Below are 24,562 nucleotides of genomic sequence, written 5' to 3'. Positions count from 1 at the left end.
TTTTTTTTTTTTTTTTTTTTTTTTTGTTTTTTGAGACAGGATCTCACTAAATTGCTGAGACTGGTGTTGTACTTGTGATCCTCAGCCTTCTGAGTTTCTGGGATTACAGGCATGCACCACTGTGCCCAGTTAGGGTTGCCTTGTTTTCAATATAAACGTAACTACTAATATAATCGATAATTACTCTTTCAAAAGAAGATCATGAACTACCATTAAGTAAATTTAATGCCAATTTATGTGATGAGAAAAAGTAGAACACTTTTTTCTTATGGTGCATTTTGCATCCTACTCTTACAGGGCAGTATTAAAACTGTCTTGGAGTAATTCCCAGATCTTTCTGTGACAAAATTAATTTTCACATGAGAAGTAGTTCCTTATTTCAGAACCTGACCAATGCAGAAGGATTTAGTATCAGAGGACATTATGTAATAAACTTACCCACAACAAACTCTCAGCACGAGTTAAGTGCTAAAGTAAAATTCTCCATTATTTTTCTAAACCTATTATTTTGAGTTCAACTTATTTTTTTTTTCAGGGAGTGGTAACCAGGGATTGAACTCAGGGGCACTCAATCACTGAGCCACATCCCCAGTTCAATTTTTTATTTTACTTAGATACAGGGTCTCACTGAGTTGCTTAGCCCCTTGCTTTTGCTGAGGCTGTCTTTGAACTCGTGATCCTCCTGCCACAGCCTCCTAAACCGCTGGGATTACAGGTGTGTACCACTGTACCCAGCTACGTTTTTCTTTTTCAAAGGACACCTAATTATTGTATTTATGGGGGTACAGTGTGATAATTCATACACATAATCAACTCACATTTTTATTACATAAATTCCATGAAGACATTTTAAAATGCAGTTTAAAAGGGTTATGAAATACATGAAGAACATTGGAGTTTTATGACTTCAGGAAACTGACACTTATTTAGAAAGAACAATATAAAAAACAGATTTAATTGCCTTTGAGAAATGCATTTGGTGAGATATTATTAGGCAGATCTCTGCTTTTCCTGGGTGAAGAAGAAACAATGAAATATTGTAGGACTGCCACTATTTTGTTGTTGTTGTTGTTTTGGTACTGGGGATTGAACGCATTGGGTGCTTAACTACTGATCCACATCCCCAGCCCTTTTTATATTTTTTTAATTTTGAGACAGGTTTTCACTAAGTTGCTTAGAGCCCCGCAAAGTTCCTGAGGCTGGCTTTGAACTCGCAATCCTTCTGCCTCAGCCTCTTGAGCTGCTGATATTATAGGTACACCACCATACCTGGCTGCCTCTTTTCTTTAGTCAACAAATTTCTGCTTTGTGTTTAGTATGCTGTAATGGGGTTACAAAGAAAAGAAATCATGGTGCTTCTGATGTGCACCATCTAGTGAGGTACATAGCACACCACCATCCTGAATGTGTTGACATAGAGGTGTGTAAAAAAAATGTCATTAGATTGCAAAAGAGGAAATGATCAGCTCCACAGAGTTGAGGAGGAAGGGGTTCCCTAAGGATCCCGAAATAGGAGATTTTCAAGATGGGTCTTGGAAGAAGAAAAGAGGTTGGTCAGATGGAGGAATAAGGGAGGGCATGTGGAAATACCTAAAATTGACCATAGCTGTCAAATTCTAAGAACAGGGAACAACTTGGTATATCCAGTGATGGGTATGTGTGTATCTGTGCATGTGTATTTTGCGGAAGGGGTGGTAGAAAGCAAGCTGGGATTAGCTTGAAAAGACTAGGAGACCATGCTGATTATTTGTTTTTGTGGTATTGGGGATTTAACCCAGGATAATTCTGCCTCTGAGCTACATTCCCAGCACCTCCCTGTCCTTTTTTATTATTGAGACAGGGTCTTGCCAAATTGCTGAGGTTTGCCTTGAGCTTGAGATCCTCCTGCCTTATCCTCCTGAGTAGCTGGGATTATAGGCATATGCCACTGTGCCTGGAAGGAGTTTGGTCCTAATCGTGTTCTGTTTTCTGGGTTGTAATTTACCTTAAAATACTTGAGAAATTTAGTATAAATTAAATGACATATTTAGACATAAATTTCATCTACACTCTAAGTATAGTCAATAAACCTCCTTGATGTAAGTAATTTTTCATTTGGAGAATTCATATCATGAATCCATACTTCAATCTTGGTCACCTAAGCACTTTAAATAACCATCAACAATTCCACTTCTCTTCTGGGACTCTCCTCCAGAGGATGCTGTCACTTGCCAACCTAGAGACCCTATAATTCTACCATCAGACTTCTTTATCCACTCATGCAGGTCTCTTGGTCTACTTCTCACTAGTGGAGGATGCTGGTGTTTATGAAAAGAATTGTTGGTTGCTATGAATGTCAGTTAGTACCCACTAGCTAGATGTGGATATATAACTTGAAATGGGCCTGGGATAACCAGGAGGGTGAAATTTTTATTTAATTAAAATTAGACACGTATGGCAGCACATGCCTATAATCCCAGCAACTCAGGAAACTGAGGCAGGAGAATTGAAAGGTCAAGGTCAGCCTCAGCAAGGTCCCAAGCAACTTAGTGAGACTCTGTCTCAAAATAAAAAATAAAAAGGAGGGGCTGGGGATGTGGCTCAAGCGGTAGCGCGCTCGCCTGGCATGCGTGCGGCCCGGGTTCGATCCTCAGCACCACATACCAACAAAGATGTTGTGTCCACCGAGAACTAAAAATAAATAAATAAATAAATATTTAAAAAATAAATAAAAATAAAAAGGACTGGGGATGTGGCTCAGTGGTTAAGTGCCCCTGGGTTTCATCCCTGGTACTCCCCTCCCTGCAAAATTTAAATTTAAATAGCTACATGTGACTAGTGGCTACCACATAGATACACTGTAATGGGCTTATTAGACAGTGCTAAAATATGACATTGAAAAATAGTACATCTTTTTGCCTTATTTCCAAGATTCAGAATTTTTTTTCTTAACATGTTGAAGTAAAATAAATGGTATCTTCAGCAAATTTAAATTCAATAACAATGTGAAGTCTGGTTTATTTGTCAGAGTAATCACTTCTTTTTATCTTCCTTAGATCTCCTGGCTCATGGGTATTTAAGTTACATCAACACTGTCTGTTGTAAAGGGGCACGTTCATTGTCCTTACTTAATCAAACATATGTAAGTTCAGTTTGAGGTAGATCCTGTGGTAAGTGAGTAGAATATAGTCCCTGCCATCAGTCACTGGGTTTCTTATCTAAGAAGTGGGGAATACACATGTAGGAAAATAGATGATGCACTAGGAGAGCCAGGTATCATAGGGGTATAAAAGAGAGTTACTTCCACTCAAAGACTATCTGTTAGCCTCAGCAAGAATGTCTAATAGTGTCCTCCAAAAATCGTATCTATCTGTATCTCAGAAAATGACTGTTTTAGTCAACTTTCTGTCACTGTGACCAAAATACCTGACAAGAACAACTTAAGGGAGGAAAAGTTTATTCTGGCTCATGGTCTCGGAGGTTTAGGGGGAGGGGAAGGGGGAGAGGTAGAGGGAGAAGGAGAAGGAGAGGGAGAAGGAGTTCTGCCAGGGACAAAATATAAACCCCAAAGGTATACCCTCACTGACCTGCCCCCTCTAGCCATACCCTACCTGCCTACAGTTACCACCCAGTTAATTCATCAGTGGATCAACCCACTGATTAGGTTACAAATATCATAATCTAATCATCTCACCTCTGAACTTTTTGGAATTGTCTCACACACAAGGTTTGGGGGACACTTCATATTTAAACCATAATAGAACTTATTTGGAAGTATAGTCTTTGCAGGTGAAATTAGTTAAGGTGAAATCCTACAGGATTAGGGTGGGCCCTAAATCCTATGACTGGTGTTTTTATAGAGAGGAGAGGGAGAATTGGATGCATACAGGGAATAAGGCCATGGGGTGATGAGGCAGAGGCTGGAATGATGTGACCACAAGCTAAAGAATGCCTGGAGCCACTGGAAGGGGCAAGGAAGGACCCTTTCTGAGAACTGATGGCCCTACTGACAACTGATGTGGGACTTCTAGCTTCTAGAACTGTGATGAATGAAGGCTCCAGCCTCCCAGCTTATGGTCATTTGCTCCAGCTGCCAGCTGTAGGAAGTGAATACAAACTCCCAGAATTGAGGGTAGAGCTGAAGAACCAGACCTTGAGATGTACAGGAACAAGGCACCTCCCAGGATCTCAGCAGCAAGAACTTATGGATTCCATGGCTTGGCCATCCAGGTGATGTGCTGCAGTGGACATTTAACCTTTCTCAAGAGCCTAATGCTCTGGAGTTATCATGTTCCCTTCCCAGCAGCCCAACTGGAATACATGGCATGAAGGATGGATGATTTCCTTAAGAAAAATAAAGAAAAGATAGAAAATAACCCATGTGTTATGGTTTGGATGTGAGGTGTCCCCCAAAAGTTTACATGTGAGACAATGCAAGAAGGTTCAGAGGAGAAATGAGTGGGTTGTAAGAGTCTTAACAAAATCAGTGATTTAATCCCCTGATAGGAATTAACTGAGTGGTAACTGAAGTGGTAGGGTGTGGCTAGAGGAGGTGGGAATTGGGGCATGGATTTGGGTATATATTTGTATCTGGCTAGTGGAGTCTCTCTCTGCCTTCTGATCACCATGATGTGAGCTATTTCCCTCCACTGCTCTCTTCTGCCATGATGTTCAGTCTCACCTTGAGCCCCAAGGAATGGAACCAGCCTTCTATGGACTAAGACCTCTGAAAACATGAGTCCTCAAATAAACTTTTCCTCCTCTACAATTTGTTCTGGTCAGATCTTTTAGTCATGGCAGTAAAAAAGCTGACTAAAACACCATTTTTTTTTCTTTGTGAAGAGTTTCCACCTTTGGATCACCATCACCACAGTAGTCACCATTTGTGTAGGTGACCACTATACAGAGGATAATAAAGTTTTTTTTTGGTATAAGAAACCATCCAGCTGAATGCTACTCTTTTACCCAGTGGTGGTGGGTGATTATGGGTGTTGAGAAAGGTTATCCTGACAGCTATATGCAGAATGTTTTGGAGCAAGACCAGCTAGCCAGCAATTGCCACCATCCAAGTGTGAAGTTACAGGAGCATGGGAGAGCCTGTCCTGCCCTGGTGGTTCTGCCAAGAAAAGAATGCTATTGTTTTGTAGTCAGTTAGAGCTTAACATTGACTTTCAAGGTGGTATGGGGGAGATTGAGGCAATTTATGCCTAATTTTTTGATATCTTTTTGACATCTTAAGAATTGGAAATATATATTTTTGCTGTTTATCTTCCCAATTACACAAGACAGAGCAAGTGTTAATTCTCACTGATTTGGAGTGGAGCTAGAAGCAGGCTCCTTTATGCTGGGCGGGGGCAGGGGGATTCACTTGGAGAACCCAGGCTCACAAAGACAAGAGCACACCTGTGTTCTCAAGGACCAGGGGCAAAGAAATAAGATGCATAGAACTCAAGATGAGCAGTAAGAATTACAGCTCTTCTCTGTTACAGTCATTAGGCTGCCATCAATGGTAGGAAGGAGGGGATAAAATTGTCTAGAGAGAGAAGGGGAGCAGGAGGTATAATGGGCAGGAACCAGGTACTTCTCTGGTTGCCTTAGACTTTCTATGACATTAGGACATTTTGTCCCATACATTTGTAGGGCCACCTAGGAGTAGCTCTGATCTTGACCAGATTATATGGGTATCCTGGGCCCAGTTATTTCTGATGGGGAAAAATCAAATAAAGAGTAGCTTATGAAAGTGGTTGTATTCTATGCATGTGTAGAATTAGATGGATAGGGATGGATTCTGTCTTAGTTGGTTTGGAAGGTTACAACAAAAATGCTTATAAACAACAGAAATTTATTGCTTACAGTTCTGGAGGCTGGGAAGTTCAAGATTAAGTTACCAGCAGATTGGATTTATGGTGAGGGCTTCTTTTCTGATGAATAAGTGTTACCTTCTTGCTGAGTCCTCACATAGTAGAAGGAGCTAGCTGGCTATCCAGATACTAAGGGTACTAAGGCCATTTGTGAGGGAAGAGTCCCCATGACATAATCACCTCCCAAAGGCCCACTCTTAATACCCTTGATTTGGGATTTGGGCTTCAATATATGAATGGGCTGGGGGCAGGGGGCACAAGCATTCATGCCAGGGCAGTATGAGAATCAGTTTGCTATGCATATGTGTTTGAATTTTGCCAATGTATTATTTTTTAAAATATAGTTAAGTTTCATCTTTTCAATAATACTTATGGAACCCACAGACAGAACTGGTTTCAAAAATATGACTTCAAATGTGTCTTTAAAAAAACCTCAACACTTTATTAATACCCATTCAAGGACTGGGGATATAGCTCAGTTGGTAGAGTGCTTACCTTGCATGTACAAGTCCCTGGGTTCAAGCGTGTGTGCGCACACACACACACAAACTATATATATACACACACACACATATATATATATATTTCATCCAGATTTTAGTGCACCGACTTGAGGAATCATTTATAGACAGATGCCTCTATTTTTAGCACTTGGTAATATTTGCCATGACAGAGAAAATAAATGCTCAGTAACCATCCTTGATCCTAATAGACCGAACAAATACAAACTCTATTTATCATCATTTGTGTGTGTGTGCACATGCAGTACTAGAGATTTAACCTAAGGGTGCTTTACCATTGAATTACACCCCCAGTCCTCTTTTATTTTATTTTGAGACAGGGTCTAAGTTTCTGAGGCTGTACTTGAAAATGTGATCCTCCTGCCTCAGCCAGAAGCTGGAATTATAGGCATGTGCCACTACGCCCAGTATATTTACCATTATTTATTTATCTTTATTTTATTAGAGCATTATAATAATATATAGTAGTTGGGCTCATTTTGACAAAATCAGATACACAAGAAATTTAATTTCAATCCCTCCCCCCAACTCTAACCTTTTCCTCACCTTCCCCCACCCCCATTCTCCCTCCTCTACTGATCTTTCTTTTGCTCCTTTATTAATTTATTTTTGATTGATACTTTCTACATATACATAAAAGTGAAATTCCCTCTAGTTTACATTTATGTATACAAATAACATGATTTTGTTAAGTCCATTCTATATTTCCTCCCCTTTCCCATCCTTCCTTCCTCCCTCTTGATCTCCTTCCTCTACTCCACTGATTTTTCCCTTTATCTTTATGATATCTGATCCCCTCTCCCTGATCTTCTTTCCCTAGCTTCCACATGAGAGAAAACATTTAACTCTTGATTTTCTAAGTTATTGACCATTATTTGAAGTGATGCAAGTGACAAAGCAAATTTCTCGCATTTTTATTAGATTATACAACTAAGGATTTTATTTTCAAAAGAAGTTTATAAATTTATTTTTATTACTCTCAATATATTTCACCCCAGCCACTCCTGAAAAGTTCCCCAGCTCTTCTGCACAAGTGTCTTGCATAACTTTGTCCTGCCCATCACCTTCTCCCATCTCTTTCCCCTTATGCTACTGTTCCACTTTCTCCAAAATTAGCCGATGGACAGCCATATGCTAGCTCCTTCAAGCAAATGTGTCCAAGGCCTTGAGTGACCTGCTCTTCAGGGCTCAACTGTGTGCCTCATCCCATACCTTCTCTCATCCATCATCCATCACTCTTGGTTCTGCATCCACTTCAGGAATCACTGAAATCCACAGCTGGGTAAGCCTCATTATGTAAATTCTAGCTAGCAGAGTGTCAGTTTTTCCCCTGACTTTCTGGTCAAATAGGCCTAATGTACACACTGGCTCTCCTCCTGTAAAGGCTCCTAACACTCAGATTTTATGGATCCTGCATATTTAATTTATTTATTTATTAGCAGTTCTGGCGATCAAACTCAGGGCCTCATGCCTGGTAGGCAAATACTTTACCACTAAGCTACACCCTCAACCCCTCTGCATGTTTTAAGCAACAGTGTAGAGGTGGTTACAATTTATGTTTCATTTACTCTGTTTTACTCACTTCAGCATATGGGAAACTGAGTATTCAGTATTTCTGAAACTCTGATACCACATCAGATATTTTTCATCAACAACAACAAAAATGCTTTGTGACAATGCATTGAAAATGTTTCATGCTGCTTTTTCCTTTCCAAATTCCTAAGGAATGTTAACCAGTGGAATAGTTGATCTTCATGAGGAAAATACCACTCCTTTGCTGTCAAATGCACATACACAGACCCACAGCCAATCCATGGTAAAAACAAAATAAATGCTTGCTTTAAGAACTCTTGTGGTGTCAATGCTCTATGGCCACCGAATCAAATGCATCACCAGGAAAAATCATCACATGTTTACTAAGAAGTGTTTTTTTTTTTTTTTTTTTTAAACTGGGGATTGGACCCAGGGGTCCTTTACCACTGAGCTACATCCCCAGCCCTTTTTATTTTGTACTTTGAAACAGGGTCTTGCTAAATTTCACTGGCTGGTCTTAAACTTGTAATCCTCCTACCTCAGCATCCTGAGTAGCTGGGATTACAGGTGTGCACCACCACACCCTGCTGAGAAGTATCTTTCAATGATTTTAACCGGTATGACCAGTCCAGTTAGATTGGATGGATGCAGAAGGGGAAAATTAGCTTTCATGGCAATATTTACACCATCTTTTCAGAAACAAATTAGCATTAAATTTGCTTGCTATGGCTATTTCATAGCACTCCAATATTAGTTTCTTCTTGATTTGTACCTTGTCTTGTGGCTTCTAAGTCGAGGAGTCTAATTAAATAATTTTAAAGTAATGATTTGTCTTGTTAAAGTAATTAATCAGAATGTTTATAAATTTTGTGTTATTTTTCTCTCTCTCAACAGTATGAAAGTATCAGTTTGGATTCTAGTTAGGACTAACAAAACATCAAACAAACAAACAAAACAAGACATCTTTTCACTTGAAAAACTGTAACACCTAGGGGAAAAAAGAGAAAAGAATAGTTATAAAACAAAGGTACAGATCCTTCAATTTTTATGTTTGGAAAGAACAACAATAAGTAGTTGAAAATTGGATTGGTAAACTACACAGTTATGAAGAAGTACAGTTGAGTATTTTCCTAATTTCCCTCGGCATCTGAGTCTTCATTCATGAAAGAAGATGGGTGAGATCAGGGGGGTTTTGCTTGTTTTTTTTTTCTTTAATTTGTTGTTGTCGTTGTAGGGGGCACTCTACCACGACCTATGAGCTATATCCTCAGGCCTTTGTTTTTCATTTTGAGACAAGGTCTCGCTAAATTGCCCAGACTAGCCTGGAACTTGTCCTTCTCTTCCCTCAGCCTTTCGAGTCGCTGGGATTACAAGTGTGCGCTACCTCACCTGGCTGAGAACAGAAGTTTTTAAAGATTTTTAGTGGAGGATTAAAATGTTCTGAGAGACACATACACATGTACATGTAGTTTTAGTGTGGTATAAATTTATAAGGTCAATGCTTAACACTTGCTAGTAAAGCAAATACATTAGAGCAATTATGCCATCTTGGAGAACACAAAAAAATTGAAATTACAGATAAAAGATGACAGTTAACAGACTCAGAATGCAATTCATATCTGGATTTTGATTTGATTGTACAGCATAATAAAATTCTAAATGGGAAAGTGGTAAGAGGTTTTTGTCTTATTTTTATTTCTAAAATTCATCTTGCAATTTAAGGATGGACCTAATATATTTTAAGGTTTGCACAAAAACTGGACAACCCAGTTCATTCACTGGTATTATCTAATTTGTTAAAATTTAAAGTTTGCTACTTAGCACACCTGAATGTGTGTGTGTGTGTGTGTGTGTGTCTGTCTGTCTGTCTGAGCATGCATGTGTGCATCCCTGTTTGTAACTACCCTCTGCTGAGTTCACTTTGTCAGGCATAGTGCTATACATGCTCGTGCCTTGCTTTACATAGAAATTAGAGTGGAAGTGTCATAATATTAACTTTAACTTTAGGATTTAGAAGAATAAAGAAAAATAGAGAATTAAAGAGGTTGGATAATTCTGCCTTAGATTCCCTGAGTTTTAAAATTACTATTTTTCAAAAAATTTTAAGATGTAATTTTTAAGTGTTGCCTAATTTGATTTTTGTTATTGTAAAGAAGTAGCAAATGCTCACCAGACATTTAGCGTGATTTAGTAAAAACAGTAACGCAAGTTATTCTCATGACAAAACACAACAGAATTGAACTTAATAATTATTAACACTTGTGGATTATTTCAGATATCTAATTGGAAAATTACACTTAAATGAAAAAATTATTTTTTTTCTGAATTTATGATGTAGTTATCTCTCTTCCAGATGCTTTAAGTTTTTCTGTTGTTGCCCATTAAGTATGCTGAAAAGCAGAAGTTTAATTTTCTAACAATGACAATGTTTTTTTTTTTTTTTTTTATCAGGGTGTCTCTATGGTCATTCTCCACAGCCTTCAGTGCTTTGAATTTTGTGTTAGGCAGCAGCACAAAACTGAAGCAGTCAAATTAAATGAATATAGACAGATGATTCTTCCAAATAGCACTAGCATTAAATCAATAGATTTCAGTTTGGCATGTTGAATTCAAGCTGCAAGTGACTCTTAAATCAGGGAGTAGAATATTTAAAATGTCTTAATCTACCACATTTTTGTTTTCTAACAAAAAGAAAAACTTCATTGTTGGCTATAGCACTTTGACCTAACATTCTCATATTCAAAAGCCATGCATATTGAGTGATTAAAGGATTAAGGATTAAGACACAGAATAAAATGTATTAACTTGAATGTATTAACTTGAATGTATTAACTTGAATCAAATGTATTGAATAAAATGTATTAACTTCAATCCTAGGGTTCCATGGAACACAGTTTGAGAACCACTGGACTGGCTAATTTTTCCTCTTTGATTGATTACCTTTCATTTTATTGATCTTACCTTTCAGGAAATAATAGCAGGGTTATACTATAGGAATAGACCAAGGCTTAAATGTCTTAGGGTCATCTCTTGGGATCTAAGAAAGAAAGCAAGTTAAATGCTTAATACATATACCATTGCAATATTTTTCCAGGAAAATTATATCAGATCTTTAAGCTTTGAGAAATTCTGATGGGAGGAGGCAGGATTTTCCTGGTTCCTGGGGAATGGGACTGTGTCATTTCTTTCATATGATAACTCTAAAATTTAAGACAGTGGGTTGGTGTTATGATCCCTGCTGCACTTAATGTTGCTCAGTAAGAGGACACTTCCATTAGTAATCTATCTTCTTTGCTTTCCAGGTATGAATTCCAAAGAGAATCATATATTCTATGAATTATTTGGGGAGGGACTTGAGGGGAAGGGTCTAGGCTGGGAGATGTTGCTTATGCTAAGACTTTTTGCAGTGTTATCACAGTGCTGTCAGCATCATTAGCCAAATAATTTGCATGGCACTGTGTTTTGGCTAGTTAAGTCCCAATCCCTCTTCACTATCCTGGGCTACAAGCTGCAAGAATTTGACTTGTTTGTCTTTCTTCATTATGATTCTGATGTCTATCTCCTCTGCTGAGAATTCTTTCCTTTAGGTTTGCCCCCAAAGCAGAACACATATTCCTTTCTTTCTCTATTGTCATGTTTTTCTTTAAAGGGTTCATTGACTTTTATTCACAAAGATATTTTATTTATTTTTTTGCCTTTGGGAATTAAACCCAGGGCTTTGCACATGCTAAGCACCGAGCTATATCTCCAGCCCCAGAAAATATTAAAAACAAAACCAACCAACCACCTAATGACAGAAAGTTATAGAGATTCCAAAAAGCTTTTCTCCTACTCATATAATTTCACAAAAAATAACAACAACAAAAGGGCCGCAGATAGGATTCAGTGATAGAGTACATGGGACCTTTCATTGAATCCCAGCACTGCAAACAAAACAAGAAAAAGCAAACCAAATCAAACAACAAAGAAAGACAAAGTAAATTCACCTCAATCCTGCCTTTTAAGGTATATTTACAAGTTCTATTCTTACTTTGTGGTCTGCGAATTTAAATGTAAATGAAGGGCTAGGTTTCCCTTCCCTTTGTCTCTTCTTACCTGCTCCTGTGGTGTTGTACAGTTAAGTTGTTTCAGAACTAGTCTGTTCTCCCTGGACTGGGTCAGACACTGGACAAAGCTCCTCAGTCTAGTCTAAGGTTGATTCAGATCAGGTAGATTCTGCTAAGGAGAGGGACTTTTTAATCTTCTAAACCCACTTCCTATTCTTTTCACCAAATGTGGACTCTTGGGGTACCTTTCTGTTCTGGGCTTAAATCAATCTCATCCTCATGCCACCCCTCCCTTCTTCAGTCCCACCTATGCCTTAGACCTTTGGGTGAGGACATACCTTTCTTTCTTGGTCTCCAAAATTGAAGCCCTGGGACTTATTGCATTGCATTGATCTTTGGTGAGCTCCCTCCCTTCCTTCTTTACCACCATCTTTTGCTTGGTGCTATCTTCTTCTACTCTCCTTTTCTGCCCTGGTTGACTTTTTTTTTTTTTTTTTTAAGAAATCTTTATTTTATTATTTGTTTTTATGTGGTGCTGAGGATTGAACCTAGTGCCTCACACACATGCTAGGCAAGTGCTCTAACACTGATGTTACAGTGTTACAACCCCAGCCCCGCTGGTTGACTCTTGATAGCTACAATTATAGTAATACATTTACTTTGAATGTCAAGACCAATTCCAGTTTTAGTTAAAGGTCAGCTTCTAAAATAAGTCCTGGGCCCAGTTTTATGGGTGTCATGGTCTACTAACATTGCTAGTTGCCTCAGTCCAGGATTCATCAACATCATCATCATGATGCAGTATTGGATTAAGTCTGGAGGCCTGAGTTGTCCAAACCTTGCACATTCCCCCATTCTCCAAAGAAAAAAGGCTTGATCCTTGCAGTTGTTTATCTACCCTAAGACTTTGGTAATATCCTGCCTAATAGCAATGTCTTCTGTTTGTCTAGAGCATTGGGACACACACTTTGACTTCTGGAGAAGTAGTGATCAAACAAGTTCAGCCAGCAGGCAATTCTTTGCCTATATAATTGACTCTCAATAAAAACCAAGGCTTCCCTGGTTAGTAATACTCCATACATCTTCACACATAGTATTGCTAGGAGAATTAAGTGCTGTTTGTGTGATTCTACTTCTAGTATCTGGTTCCCGCTGGACTTTGCCTTATGTACCTTTTTCCTTGGCTAATGTTAATCTGTATCCTTTCACTGTAATCAACCACAACTGTGCTTGTAACAGCTTTTCTCAGTTCTGTGTGTCATTCTGCTAAATTATTATTATTTTTTTTTTTTAAATAATTTTAATGTTTATTTTTTAGTTTTTTTTTTTTTTTGGCGGACACAACATCTTTGTTTTTATGTGGTGCTGAGGATCGAACCCGGGCCGCACGCATGCCAGGCGAGCGCGCTATCGCTTGAGCCACATCCCCAGCCCTCTGCTAAATTATTGACTCTGAGGATGGTCTTGGAGATCCCTGATGCAATCGTCATCTTCTCTGCTATCATCTTAATCATCATCATCAATATATATTGACCATTTACTATGTGTGGGACACCTACTGGATGCTTTATATGTTGTTATGGTTTTGATGTGATGTGTCTCCCAAAAGCTCATGTGTGAGATAATGCAAGAAGGTTTAGAGGAGAAATATTGGGATTTAATCCTGGTGGGATTAATTGGGTTGCCACTACTTGAAGGCAGGTAGGGTGTGGTTGGAGGAGGTGGGTCATTGGGGGTGTGTCTTTGGGACATATATTTTGTATCTGGCAAGAATCTCTCTTTACTTTTGGGTCATCATGTGAGCTGCTTCCCTCCACCCCACTCTTCTGCAATGATGTTCTGCCTCACCTCGAGCCCCAAGAATGGTCCTGACTTTCTATGGACTGAGACCTCTGAAACCATTAACACCCAAATAAACTTTTCCTCCTCTACAGCTGTTATGGTCACAGCAGGGAAAAAGCTGACTAAAGCATATGTGTTATTCAATTCTCACAACAGCCCTGTAAAGTTAATAGAATTATTCTCTCCAATCCTCCAAGCTGCACTCCATTTCATAGATAAGGAAACTGAGTGACCACAGAAATTAAATAAATCACCAAAGGTAGAGCTGGGGTTCAAACCCAACCTCCTCTGACTCAAGGATCATGTCTTTATCTGCCAACCACTGCCAATTATCTGCCAACCACTAAGCTAAAACAGCTCATTGTAACTCCTTTCCCTGGCCAGATAAAATGATTTTCTATTTTTCATTCTACATTTCTTATGCCCTTTCTTAAACTGAGGAATGCCTCCAGCCTTGTCTCCTTTCTTTTAGGAGCTCTCTCTAGCTCTACTTCACCCAACCTAAGAAGTAACTTTTCAGAGACCAGGTGGAAGAGTTTTTTAGATACAAAAATATACATTTGAGGGGCTGGAGTTGTAGCTCAGCAGTAGAGCCCTTGCCTAGCACCCGTGAGGCTTTGGGTTCAATCCTCAGCACCACATAAAAATAAATAAATAAAATAAAGATATTGTGTCCAACTATAACTAAAAAATAAATATTAAAAAAATATACATTTGATAACAGTATCAGAGAGCTGGAGGTGTGGCTCAGTGGTGGAACATTTGCCCAGCAAGTGCAAGACCCTGAATTCAATTCCCGGCACCACAAACAAAACAAACCAACAACAAAACAGTTTCAGAGAATCCCCCTTCAGTAGTAGTAAGAACGGCTACTGTGTGAAGTGTTGCCAGGCATTGCAGGGAACAGATTCAGACCCTGCGTCCTGGGATAACCATGTTTAAAGGGGAACAAGTTTCACAGGCTGTTAGAGTGCCCATAAATCCTCTCCCAGCAAGAGAGGCAAGAAGAAGAAAGTGATAAAGAATGAGCATGCACCTGCCTCTGTGTGTGTGTGTGTGTGCATGTACGCACGTGCAAGTGTCTCATGGGAACAAGGACAGTAGGAGGTGCCTTCTCTGAGAAAGGCACCATGGGAGACTCTAGCCTGAGAAGTCTGTTCTTGAGTTATTCAGCCTGTTCCATCTCAAAAAACCCATGTGACTGAGGCATGTTTATGCTGGTATAAGGCCCTGCCAATTATCTGTAGCTTAGATTTTAGCTGAACACACTGGCGACTGCATGTTTTTACGTGTTGCAATATATGAACCAGAGTACATAAATGCAGTCTTGCAGGATTGGCAGTATGTCCCCCCTGCTCAGAGAAATCCAGGGCTGTAGAAGATAAAGGACGGAACATATTTCCTGGGACTAGTGTTCTGGGGAGAACCAGCTGAGATCAGTGTGGTAAAACCAAGCTACCCACAGGAGTTGACATGCTCCTATGCCTCTCCTTCATCTGGGAGGAGGGGGATCCCTTTACTGAACTAACCAGGTGGCACTTTTAATGTTGCAAAATCTCTGAGTCTGGGCATCTAGAACTGCAAAAGAGGCGAGGAGGAGGAAGGAGACTTGGGGATGGCAAGAGAGGAAATGCTTAAGAGGGAGGAGGGAAGGGGAGTGGAGACTATTTTAGGATTTATAGGGAAAGGCAAAGGCCTCCCAAGACTAGACACTGGCCAGTCTTTTAGAAGAGCAGGGGTAGGACAGGCCTGGCCACTTGGAATGGAGTACTTATCTAAAGATGAAAAGACTCCCCCCCACACAACTAAATTACTAAAAGCAGGCCTCAGCTGAACATAGCTGGTGGTTGTGAGGATTCCTCATGAGTCAGCATTATCAAAATGTGGTGTGAACTGAAACCTGTTTATAAACTTCTCCCTAGGCTGATTTTCAGGTTCTAGCTTTCAGAAGATGAAAGCTGAATCTGCCAACTGGCTTTACATAACCTTGCACCATGGCAGCCCACATAAACTACATTGCCACCTCTTCCAGCCTGAATGCTGGGGGTTGAAAGGAGGAACTCATGCATGCTTGGCAAGTGCTCCTCTGAGCAATACCCCTAGCACTTCCCCCTCCCCCATATTCTACTTTTTTGGACTTAACAAATGCTTCTTGCTACTGTAATAACAGGTATAATATTTTTGTTTGTTTTCATCTTCCCTATTGCCAAATTCTCCAAGGCAGCATTTTTCTAAATTTTTCTCCTCCTCCTCCTCCTCCTTCTTCTTTTTTGGTACTAGGAAACTGAATCTGGGGTACTTTACCACTGAGCTACATCCCCCGTGCTTTTTTTGGGGGGTGGGGTGGGGGTATTGGGGATTGAACTCAGGGGAACTTGACCATTGAGCCACATCCCCAGCCCTATTTTGTATTTTATTTAGATACAGGGTCTCACTGAGTTGCTTAGCTCCTCACTTTTGCTGAGGCTGACTTTGAACTCATGATCTTCCTGCCTCAGCCTCCCAAGTTACTGGGATTAGAGGCATTCAGTACCACACCCAATCATTTTTCTAATTTTTAAGGCTGTGAAATCCTTCATGTCTCCATGGCTGAAAGATTAAAAAAAAAAAGTCAAATGACTGTTTCTAAGGAGAAGTCCTAATTTGAAAGTGTGAATTATGTGTCTTTTTGTATATCTTTAAGGGAGAGTTACTCCTTTTTTTTTTTTCTTGTAGAATTTTAAATGGCTGTACAAAACACATTTTCCAAGAAATACATTTTTTTCCCTTCCATTACCAAAAAGGAAATTGCATAGATGATATTTCTGGCCGTGTCTGGCTAGGCCATTTTGCCCTGCTGGGCTCAGAGCAGAAATTGTCACCAGCAAAACTGTTCTCACTAGAAATTAACCTCCTAAGAAAGGGCCCATGTATAAAATATCAGTCAACAACTTGGTGATCAAGTTGACCAAAACTCAAAAAAGTAGAAAAAACTTTTGATATAGTAAATGCTCATTCAGATAATTTTTTTTAATAACAAAAATGCCCTAAGCTTCTTACTAATGCCTGCTTTTTGCAGAAGCCAATTTACCCATGAAAATGAGGTTTCTAGTTATGAGTGGTTATTTGTTCTGGCCTCAGCAGGTCAACTTGATTTAATGTGGAAACACTTTTTCAACCTTGTGGGAGAGGCATATTTTGAATAAGGTCATTAATAGTTATGGGTATTTGGTGAAGACCTTAACACTAATATTTACAGAGTGACTCGTATTTACATGGTATTTTTACATGCATTATTTATTTAATTCCTAGGGGAAAGTACAGAATGTTTTACCATCATTCCTGTTTAAGAAATAGATCTAGGCAGGCCATTATTTACCTTATGGTAGGACAAGGTTATTCAAAAAGGAGGTTTTGAACTTTCTAGTGCTCATGTTCTAGTACCTAGACCCCTGACTTTCTTACTCATCAGAACAAATTGTGTTTTTATAATAGTATCGAAAGGCCAAATACAAGTGTATATATATATTGCATAACACATGTTGTGTGTCAGTGTGAATTGTCATATATTTCTTTTTTCTGTTTTGTAGTGCTGGGGATTGAACCTGGGACCTCACATATACTAGGCAAATACTCTACCACAGCTACAACTCCAGTCCTGAATCATCACACATTTCAACTAAAAAACCATGTTGTAGTTTGATCCAATGTATTTAAAAATGTCAGTTCTGATATGGGTTCAAGATTTGTTCCAAGATGCTTTCAAGAGATGGGTTTGTGTTAGCAGCCAGGCCCACGGGAACTTCGGTAGGAGTGCTGTGGTCCTAGGGGAGTGGAGAAATTCTACCTTGGAAAGATGTGAAGAAGCAGACCTGGGAAGTGATGGAGGACAGTTGCCAGGAAAGTTGCTGATTGGCAGAAGGACTATCCGGGTTTCATCATGCAGATGTGCAGACAATAGAGTGGCACATGTGATGGTTCAGATATGAAGTTTCCCCCCAAAGCTCATGTGTGAGGCAATGCAAGAAAGTTCAGAGGTGAAATGATTGGGTACTGAGATCCTTAACCTAATCAGTGCCTCAATCCTCTGCTAGAGATTAACTGGGTGGTAATTATAAGAAGGTAGGGGGTGGCTGGAGGAGGTGAGTCATTGGGGTTTATATTTTGCCCCTGATCTGCAATGCGTTTTTTTCTGTTTTCTGGTGCTATGTCCTTAGCTGCTTTCCTCTACTCTACCATTCCACCATGATGTCCTGCCTCACCGCAGGCCCAGAGCAATGGACTCAGCCATCTATGGATGGAGACCTCTGAAACTGTGAGAGCCAAATAAACTTTTCCTCCTCTAAAATTATTCTTGTCAGGTCTTTTGGTCCTAGTGGCAAAAGAGCTGACTAAAACTCCACACATCTCTATTTTCCTCTCTTCTCCAGGGAGAACAATGATTATGGTCTTTCAGTTTCTATCAGAGAGGCAAGACTAGAGATAAGAAGGCCACTTTTGAGGCCTACCAAGTCCCAAGCTACTTTGAAGTGGTTGAATATGTTTCAGGACCCTTGCACTAGCTATTCTCTGCCCAGAACACAGCGTTATCAGATTTATACTCTCTCCCTCACTTCATGCAGACCTTGGCTCAAATGTGAACACCCCTGGAGAAAACTTCTCTAACAAACTATCTACATTCATCTCCCCATCGCATTGTAGCCCCCTACCGTTCTATTTTGCTTCATAGTATTCAACACACCTGAAATTCCATATTATGTTTGTTTAGTTATTTCTGTTGGCTTCCCTAAAGGAATATAAACTCCATGATGGAAGAAAGTGTCTTGCTCACTAGTTCTCCAGTTGTGCTTGGCACTTGGAAGATGTTTAACAAATAATATTAGATGAATAAACAATTACATAATGAGTGACCAAAGATGAGACCCCCATCTATGGCCCCTCTGACTTTAAGAAAAAGATTAAGGCTAAGGTAGAAAAACATTCCGTTGGTGCACTGGGATAACCCAGAGTCAGCCATGCACTTAGAATTTACAGTAATTGTCTTTCTCCCCTGCTATTCTAGAAACTCCTTAAGAGAACCAACCTATAAGACTGATTCATCACCATCTTCTTGGTTACCTCAAACTATGCAGAAAGCTTCTGTGATTTGGAAGGCTGAGGCAGGAGGATTCCTAGTTCAAGGCCAGCCTCAGCAACTAAGGAAGACCCCATCACAAAAAGTAGAAAGGGCTGGGGATGTGGTTCAGTGGTAAATTTTCCCTGGGTTCAATCCTAAGTATCAAATAAACAACAACAAGAAGAAAGTATGCAGAAAGGAAGGCATCAAATTAATGTGTTGGATTTGGGTAAAACATGAAAAGCGGGTGAGGGTTAACCAGCTGTGAAAAGGAAGATGCTTCCAAGTAGAGGGAAGAGCAAGGCTGAGGCCATGTGGCAGGAGATAGCAACTCAGTCCTTAGTAAAAGAACAGACAGAACTAACAAATATGACCAGGATAGAGTCCGGTGAGGCTGGAGAGGTGAGTGGATGCTGCCATGCTGAAGGTTTGTAGGCTTGGTGGACAAGGTATTTCACCTCTCCTATAAGCAATGGAATGCTTTTCATCTGTGAGTGTGCTACAGGGACATTGTCAATTTTGTCATCCCACAAACCTCTGGCTGCAGGATGTGGAGAGGCCACTAAGGAACTGGCCTTGACACAGGCTGCAGATGTGGAGTTGGATTTAGGGTCTCTGGAAGGTAAATTCTACAAAGGCTGGGGTCTCTGTTTCATTTGCTGCTATCTTCCTGGCATTGGTCTATAGAATAATTCCTGGAACACAGGAAATTTACCCAATGTCTGTTGAGTGAATGAAAGATGTGGTGGTTAAGAATGAAGGAAATTTACTTGGTTTACACCCAAAGGACTTAAAATCAGCATAATATAATGACTCCCCACATCAATGTTTATAGCAGCTCAATTCACAATAGCTAAACTATGGAACTAACCTAGATGGCCTTCAACAGATGAATGGATAAAGAAAATGTGGCATACATGCACAATGGAATATTACTCAGCCTTAATGAAGAATGAAATTATGGCATTTGTAAGTAAATGGATGAAGCTGGAGAATATCATGTTAAGCGAAATAAGCCAATCCTCAAAAACCAAAGGCTGAATGTTTTGCTATGTGGATGCTAATTCACAATGAGGGGTGGGCTGTGGAAAAATAGAGGTACTTTGGATTAGGTAAAGGATAGTGACAGGAGGGGAGGGGGTAAGGAGGGTAAGAAGGATAGTAGAATGAATTGGACATTATTATCCTATGTACATGTGTTATTACATGACCGGTATGGTTCTATATCATGTACAACTAGAAAAATGAGAAGTTATACTACATTTATGTATGATGTACCAAAATGCACCCTACTGTCATGTACAACTGATTAGAACAAATAAATAAATCTAAAAAAAAAAAAAAAGAATGGAGGAAATGGACTAGTTCAAGGGATTTTGACAGAGTTAAAATTAACAGGAAATGGTGTAGGACTGGCTACAGAGTACAAGGTAGAGAGATGCCAGGAGGACTCCCAGGTTTCTTATTTATGTTTCTTTCCTTTCTTTCTATTTTGGTGATGAGGATTGAACCTACAGCTTCATGCACACTAGGCAAGCATTCTACCCCTAATCTACATCCAAAGCCCCTCTTGCGAATGTTTCTGTATGGATGGAGAGTATTGCCATTTCTGGAAACAGGAAATAGCAGAAGATTCTATATTTTGGGTGTTTCTGGTCCTCTTTTTAAGCAGAATTAGAACTTCCTCCTCTCTGCTCTCCTGGGGAGGCCCCACTGAAGCTGTTCTGTTCTCTTCTGGTTGCTCTGTTCTCTGAGCCATTGAACAGCTGAGGAGGGGGGTCTAGAGGACAGAACAAAGTAACTCTTGGATCGCTGAAGTCTTTTTTTTGTGTGTGTTCTGGGGATTGAACATAGGGCCTTATGCATGCTAGGCAAATGCTCTACCACTGAGCTGCATCTCCAGTCCTTTTTATTTTGAGACAGGGTCTCACTAAATTCCCTAGGATGACTTTGAACTTGCAATTCTCCTGCCTCAGCCTCCTGAGTAGCTGGGATTACAGGTGTGAGTCACCATGACCCATGAGGACATTAAAAAAAAAAGTTAGAAGTGCTTTTGCTTTTGGGATATAAGCTACCATGTTCTATAGTTACCATGTTATGAAAGAAGTCAGGAATGGGCTGATAATGGCTCTACAGACTAAAATCAGCATAGAGAAGGGGTCCTGGTATGTAGCTTGCCAGTTCCTTGGCCCTACCCATTAAGGCAGGACCAGCCAGAGACAGTTGATGGTCATGACTGCTGTGTTCAATGGGGCTGGATGAACTCAGAACCATTGACTTGGAAGAAGACTTCGAGGGAAGTTACAGAGTGACCGGTATTACTGTAGTACAAGAAATGTTGCTGAGTTAGATTTGGAGATGGAAAAAGGAGTGGATCATGTAAGGGAAAGAAATGAATAATTATGATGCTTCCCTTTAAGAAATATTCCTTCATTATTCTTTATGGCTGGTTGTTTGAAGAGGTCTGCTAAATATTGGATTTCTTTGAATATAAATGTGAAAACAAACATTTAGTTTTAGGAAATAGAGAATCAGCTCTTTTCTCTCTGGGATGCAGTGCACTACAGTAGTACCAGACAGCCTGGGTTCAAATCTTACCCCCACCAGCTAACTGTGTGATCTTGGGTAAATCATTATGCCTCAGTTTTCCCAATATTAAGATGAAGAAAATAATAGACTTAATAGAGTTGTTATGATGATGAATGAGGTAGTATATGCAAAATGTTTAGTAGGTGCTCAGTCAGTACTAGCAGCTATTATTATTTAAATTAGGAAGATTTTAGGAAATTGTCAAAGGGCATGTTTGAGGATGTCTCAAATGTTGCGTATCTGTCATTTCCAGCAGGTTGGGATTGCCACATGTGTCTCTGACTAGTCCTATCACGTGGGCATGACTGTCATGAAATGGGTTGAAGTAGGAAGGCAGAGGCTGGCAGGGAGACCACTTTGTTTCTAAACAGCAGTCAGATGGTGTGTATTCTGTTGGCGCAGGAACATGCAGGATGACATTATCAAATACGCCTGTATGACACAGAGGTTATGTTTTGTGTTTGTTTTGTTGTCGGGCAGGGCAGGGTAGGTGGCAGAGAGGGAGGGAATACTTACTGGAGTTAGCAAGTTTGTTGTTTCCCTTTTAGCTATTTTTGTTGTTGTTGTTGTTTGTTTGTTTCAGTGCTGGGGATGGAACCCAGGGCCTCCACCATGCAAATGCTCCACCACTGAGCTCCACTCCCAGCCTAGTTATTATTTTTTTATTTTGGGGTAGGTACCAGGGACTGAACTCAGGGATACTCAAACACTGAGCCACATCTCCAGCTCTATTTTGTATTTCATTTAGATACAGGGTCTCCCTGAGTTGCTTAGCATCTTGTTTTTGCTGAGGCTGACAAACTCCATATCCTCCTGCCTCAGCCTTTCGAGTCATTGGGATTACAGGTGTGAGCCACCACCCCCAGCTAGTTATTAGTTTTGGAAGCATGACAAATGATCTTACTTCAGGGCTGCTGAGATGGTTAAATTAAATAACACATGGGGAGATGCTTTTTTTAAAAAGTACTTCATATATACAGTATTTATTTGTGTGATTTGTTTTTATCATTTTATAGTTTGATTAGCTAGACATAGATAAGGTCATAAATCTACTCCAGAGGTCCAAGAAGCACAAAATAGAAAAATCGTGTTTTAGGAAAATAGATAATAATTCCATACCATTTCTGTGAACCGATCGGCACAAGCCATTCGAACTTGTTCTGGCGTGGCTGGGCTCTTCACCGTGAAGTCCTCAGCTGCATCTCTTTCTCTGCGCGCTGCAGCCACTGCATCCATGATGGCAAAGAACACAGATGACCCCAGGAACATTCCAGACTCCCCGAGGCCCTGAAAAAAAGCACATTTATTTTAGAAATTTAGACTTTAGCTACTAGAGGGCAGAGCCAGGTCTTGTTCACCATTATATCCTCAACTCATGACATAGAGCCTTGCACAAATTGGTTTTCCATGAATGTTTGTTGATTGACTTATTGATAAAATGAAGCTTGAGTACTTTTTAAAATCCCAGTATTACCTAAACTTCTTAGATCTTTTATCTTGGCTGTGTTAAGCCTTTGTTCTCTAAGAACAAAGGTGGGGGTGGGGAACCTATTTAGTAAAGATCATTTAATGGATTGAACTGGCCAAATTCATAAGCAGAGAAAAAAATACCTAATTATGATTCCAGGATCTGAGGAGGCAGGGTGCTCTGGAGCACTTAAGAGAGTTTATAAACTTCAGTCTGCAAGGAACAGGCAGGTGATGCAAGTGAGTGAAGTGAGCAGCTGAAGGACAATAAGGAGTAGTGGGGGGGGTGGTGAAGTGGAGGTACTTATCTAAAGGGGGCCACTGTTCCTTGGTTCTGCTAACTGTTGTCTTCCAGGAAGGTAGTTGAAATTACCAGACCATCCAATTTTTGGTATTTGTATTTGTTTTGTTTTGTTTTTGTGGTACTGGATTGAACCCAGGGGTGTTCTCCCACTGAACCATGTCCTCAACCCTTTTTAGTTTTTGAAACAGGGTCTTGCTAAGTTTCCCAGGCTCGCCTCTAACTTGGATTCTCCTGCTTCAGCCTCCTGAGATGCAGGATGTACCACCACAGCCAACTAGGTATTCGTATTTCACATCTTTGGGCAAAGTTCAGTCAGTGGGTTATCAATTTGCAATTTCCCAGTTAGAGAGACTGAGTCTGAATCCTAGGCTGTATCCTCTGTTTCTCTAGGTAGATGAGATCATCTCTCAAAGCCTCTCTTCCTTTGTCAATGAGACGCAGGTAGTGATGTCTACCTTATGGGATGCTGTGAGGGATGAGTAAATTCAGAACACAGTGCTGGGGCTGGTACCTGGGGGTCCTTTGTAATTACATAGAACACTCAGCAGAGGACCAAACCCATGATTTTCTTGGGTCCTCCTGGGAGTGGTTGGCCACAACCACGAGTACTCAAGAGTTTCCCAGCTGCCTTATAAACTCTTGGTCTGAAAGATGCTCTCTGTGGGCTCTGAGCAGCCTTTTGCTTTTGCCCCCTGCAGTGATTTCCACTCTAATGAGACTCTGAAGCCCCTTTGATTCTCTCCCTTTCAGATTTGCCCTGGCCTCATCTCCATATACCCAGAGGACATTCCTGGGCTCAAAGTGGGATCCAGTTTGGAAATGATGTAATTCCTGTAGATATATTTGTACTTTCTTTCTTTCTTTTTTTTAAGTCAATTCACCACTCCTAGCAAATCATCTCCCAAAATACTTTAAAGAAAGCTTTACAAAACATCTTAGATCTCAGTGAAGTTTCTCTTCTGAGGGAGTTTTTCACATAATTTGCAATGCAAACAATCTTGACCTTAATTTTAATTTGCAATTTCATTATGTTAGCCACATTAAGGGCTGGCTCATGACTTTGACTCCTGACACGATTGACATTTGGAGTCAGATAATATTTTGATTTGGAACTGTTTATTTGCAACCCTGGCTTCTGCCCACTGTCAGTAAAATCCCTCCACCCCCAGTCTTGACAACCATAATGTCTCTAGACATTGCCAGTGTTCTTTTGTGATAAAATCACTTTCCCATAGACACACACATTGATATCCACTGTTCTTAATTCATTTCTGGGTGTGGTTGAGGACTGAGCCCCACAGAGGTGAGTGACTTACCATAGGGGG

The 24,562-nt window shown here is 40.1% G+C and overlaps 1 protein-coding gene across 1 annotated transcript in view; it reads right to left on the bottom strand.

Annotated features, from left to right (window-relative positions):
• Positions 1 to 7,251: 7,251 nt before the first annotated feature.
• The window catches only part of LOC107138360 (aldehyde oxidase 2), an 83,765-nt gene continuing 66,454 nt past the window's right edge, over positions 7,252 to 24,562 (bottom strand). The window contains exons 34-36 of the mRNA XM_048808982.1: positions 22,586 to 22,753; positions 10,856 to 10,931; positions 7,252 to 8,882 (exon numbers count right to left, since the gene is read on the bottom strand). Coding sequence (XP_048664939.1) covers positions 10,878 to 10,931; positions 22,586 to 22,753 — 222 coding nt within the window. The 3' untranslated portion in view covers positions 7,252 to 8,882; positions 10,856 to 10,877. The remainder of the gene's footprint in view (positions 8,883 to 10,855; positions 10,932 to 22,585; positions 22,754 to 24,562) is intronic.

Source organism: Marmota marmota, unplaced genomic scaffold, assembly GCF_001458135.2.
Source record: "Marmota marmota marmota unplaced genomic scaffold, marMar, whole genome shotgun sequence".
NCBI lineage: Eukaryota > Metazoa > Chordata > Mammalia > Rodentia > Sciuridae > Marmota > Marmota marmota.
The sequence above is the reverse complement of the archived record's forward strand: the minus strand, read 5'-3'. Positions and strand labels throughout refer to the sequence as shown.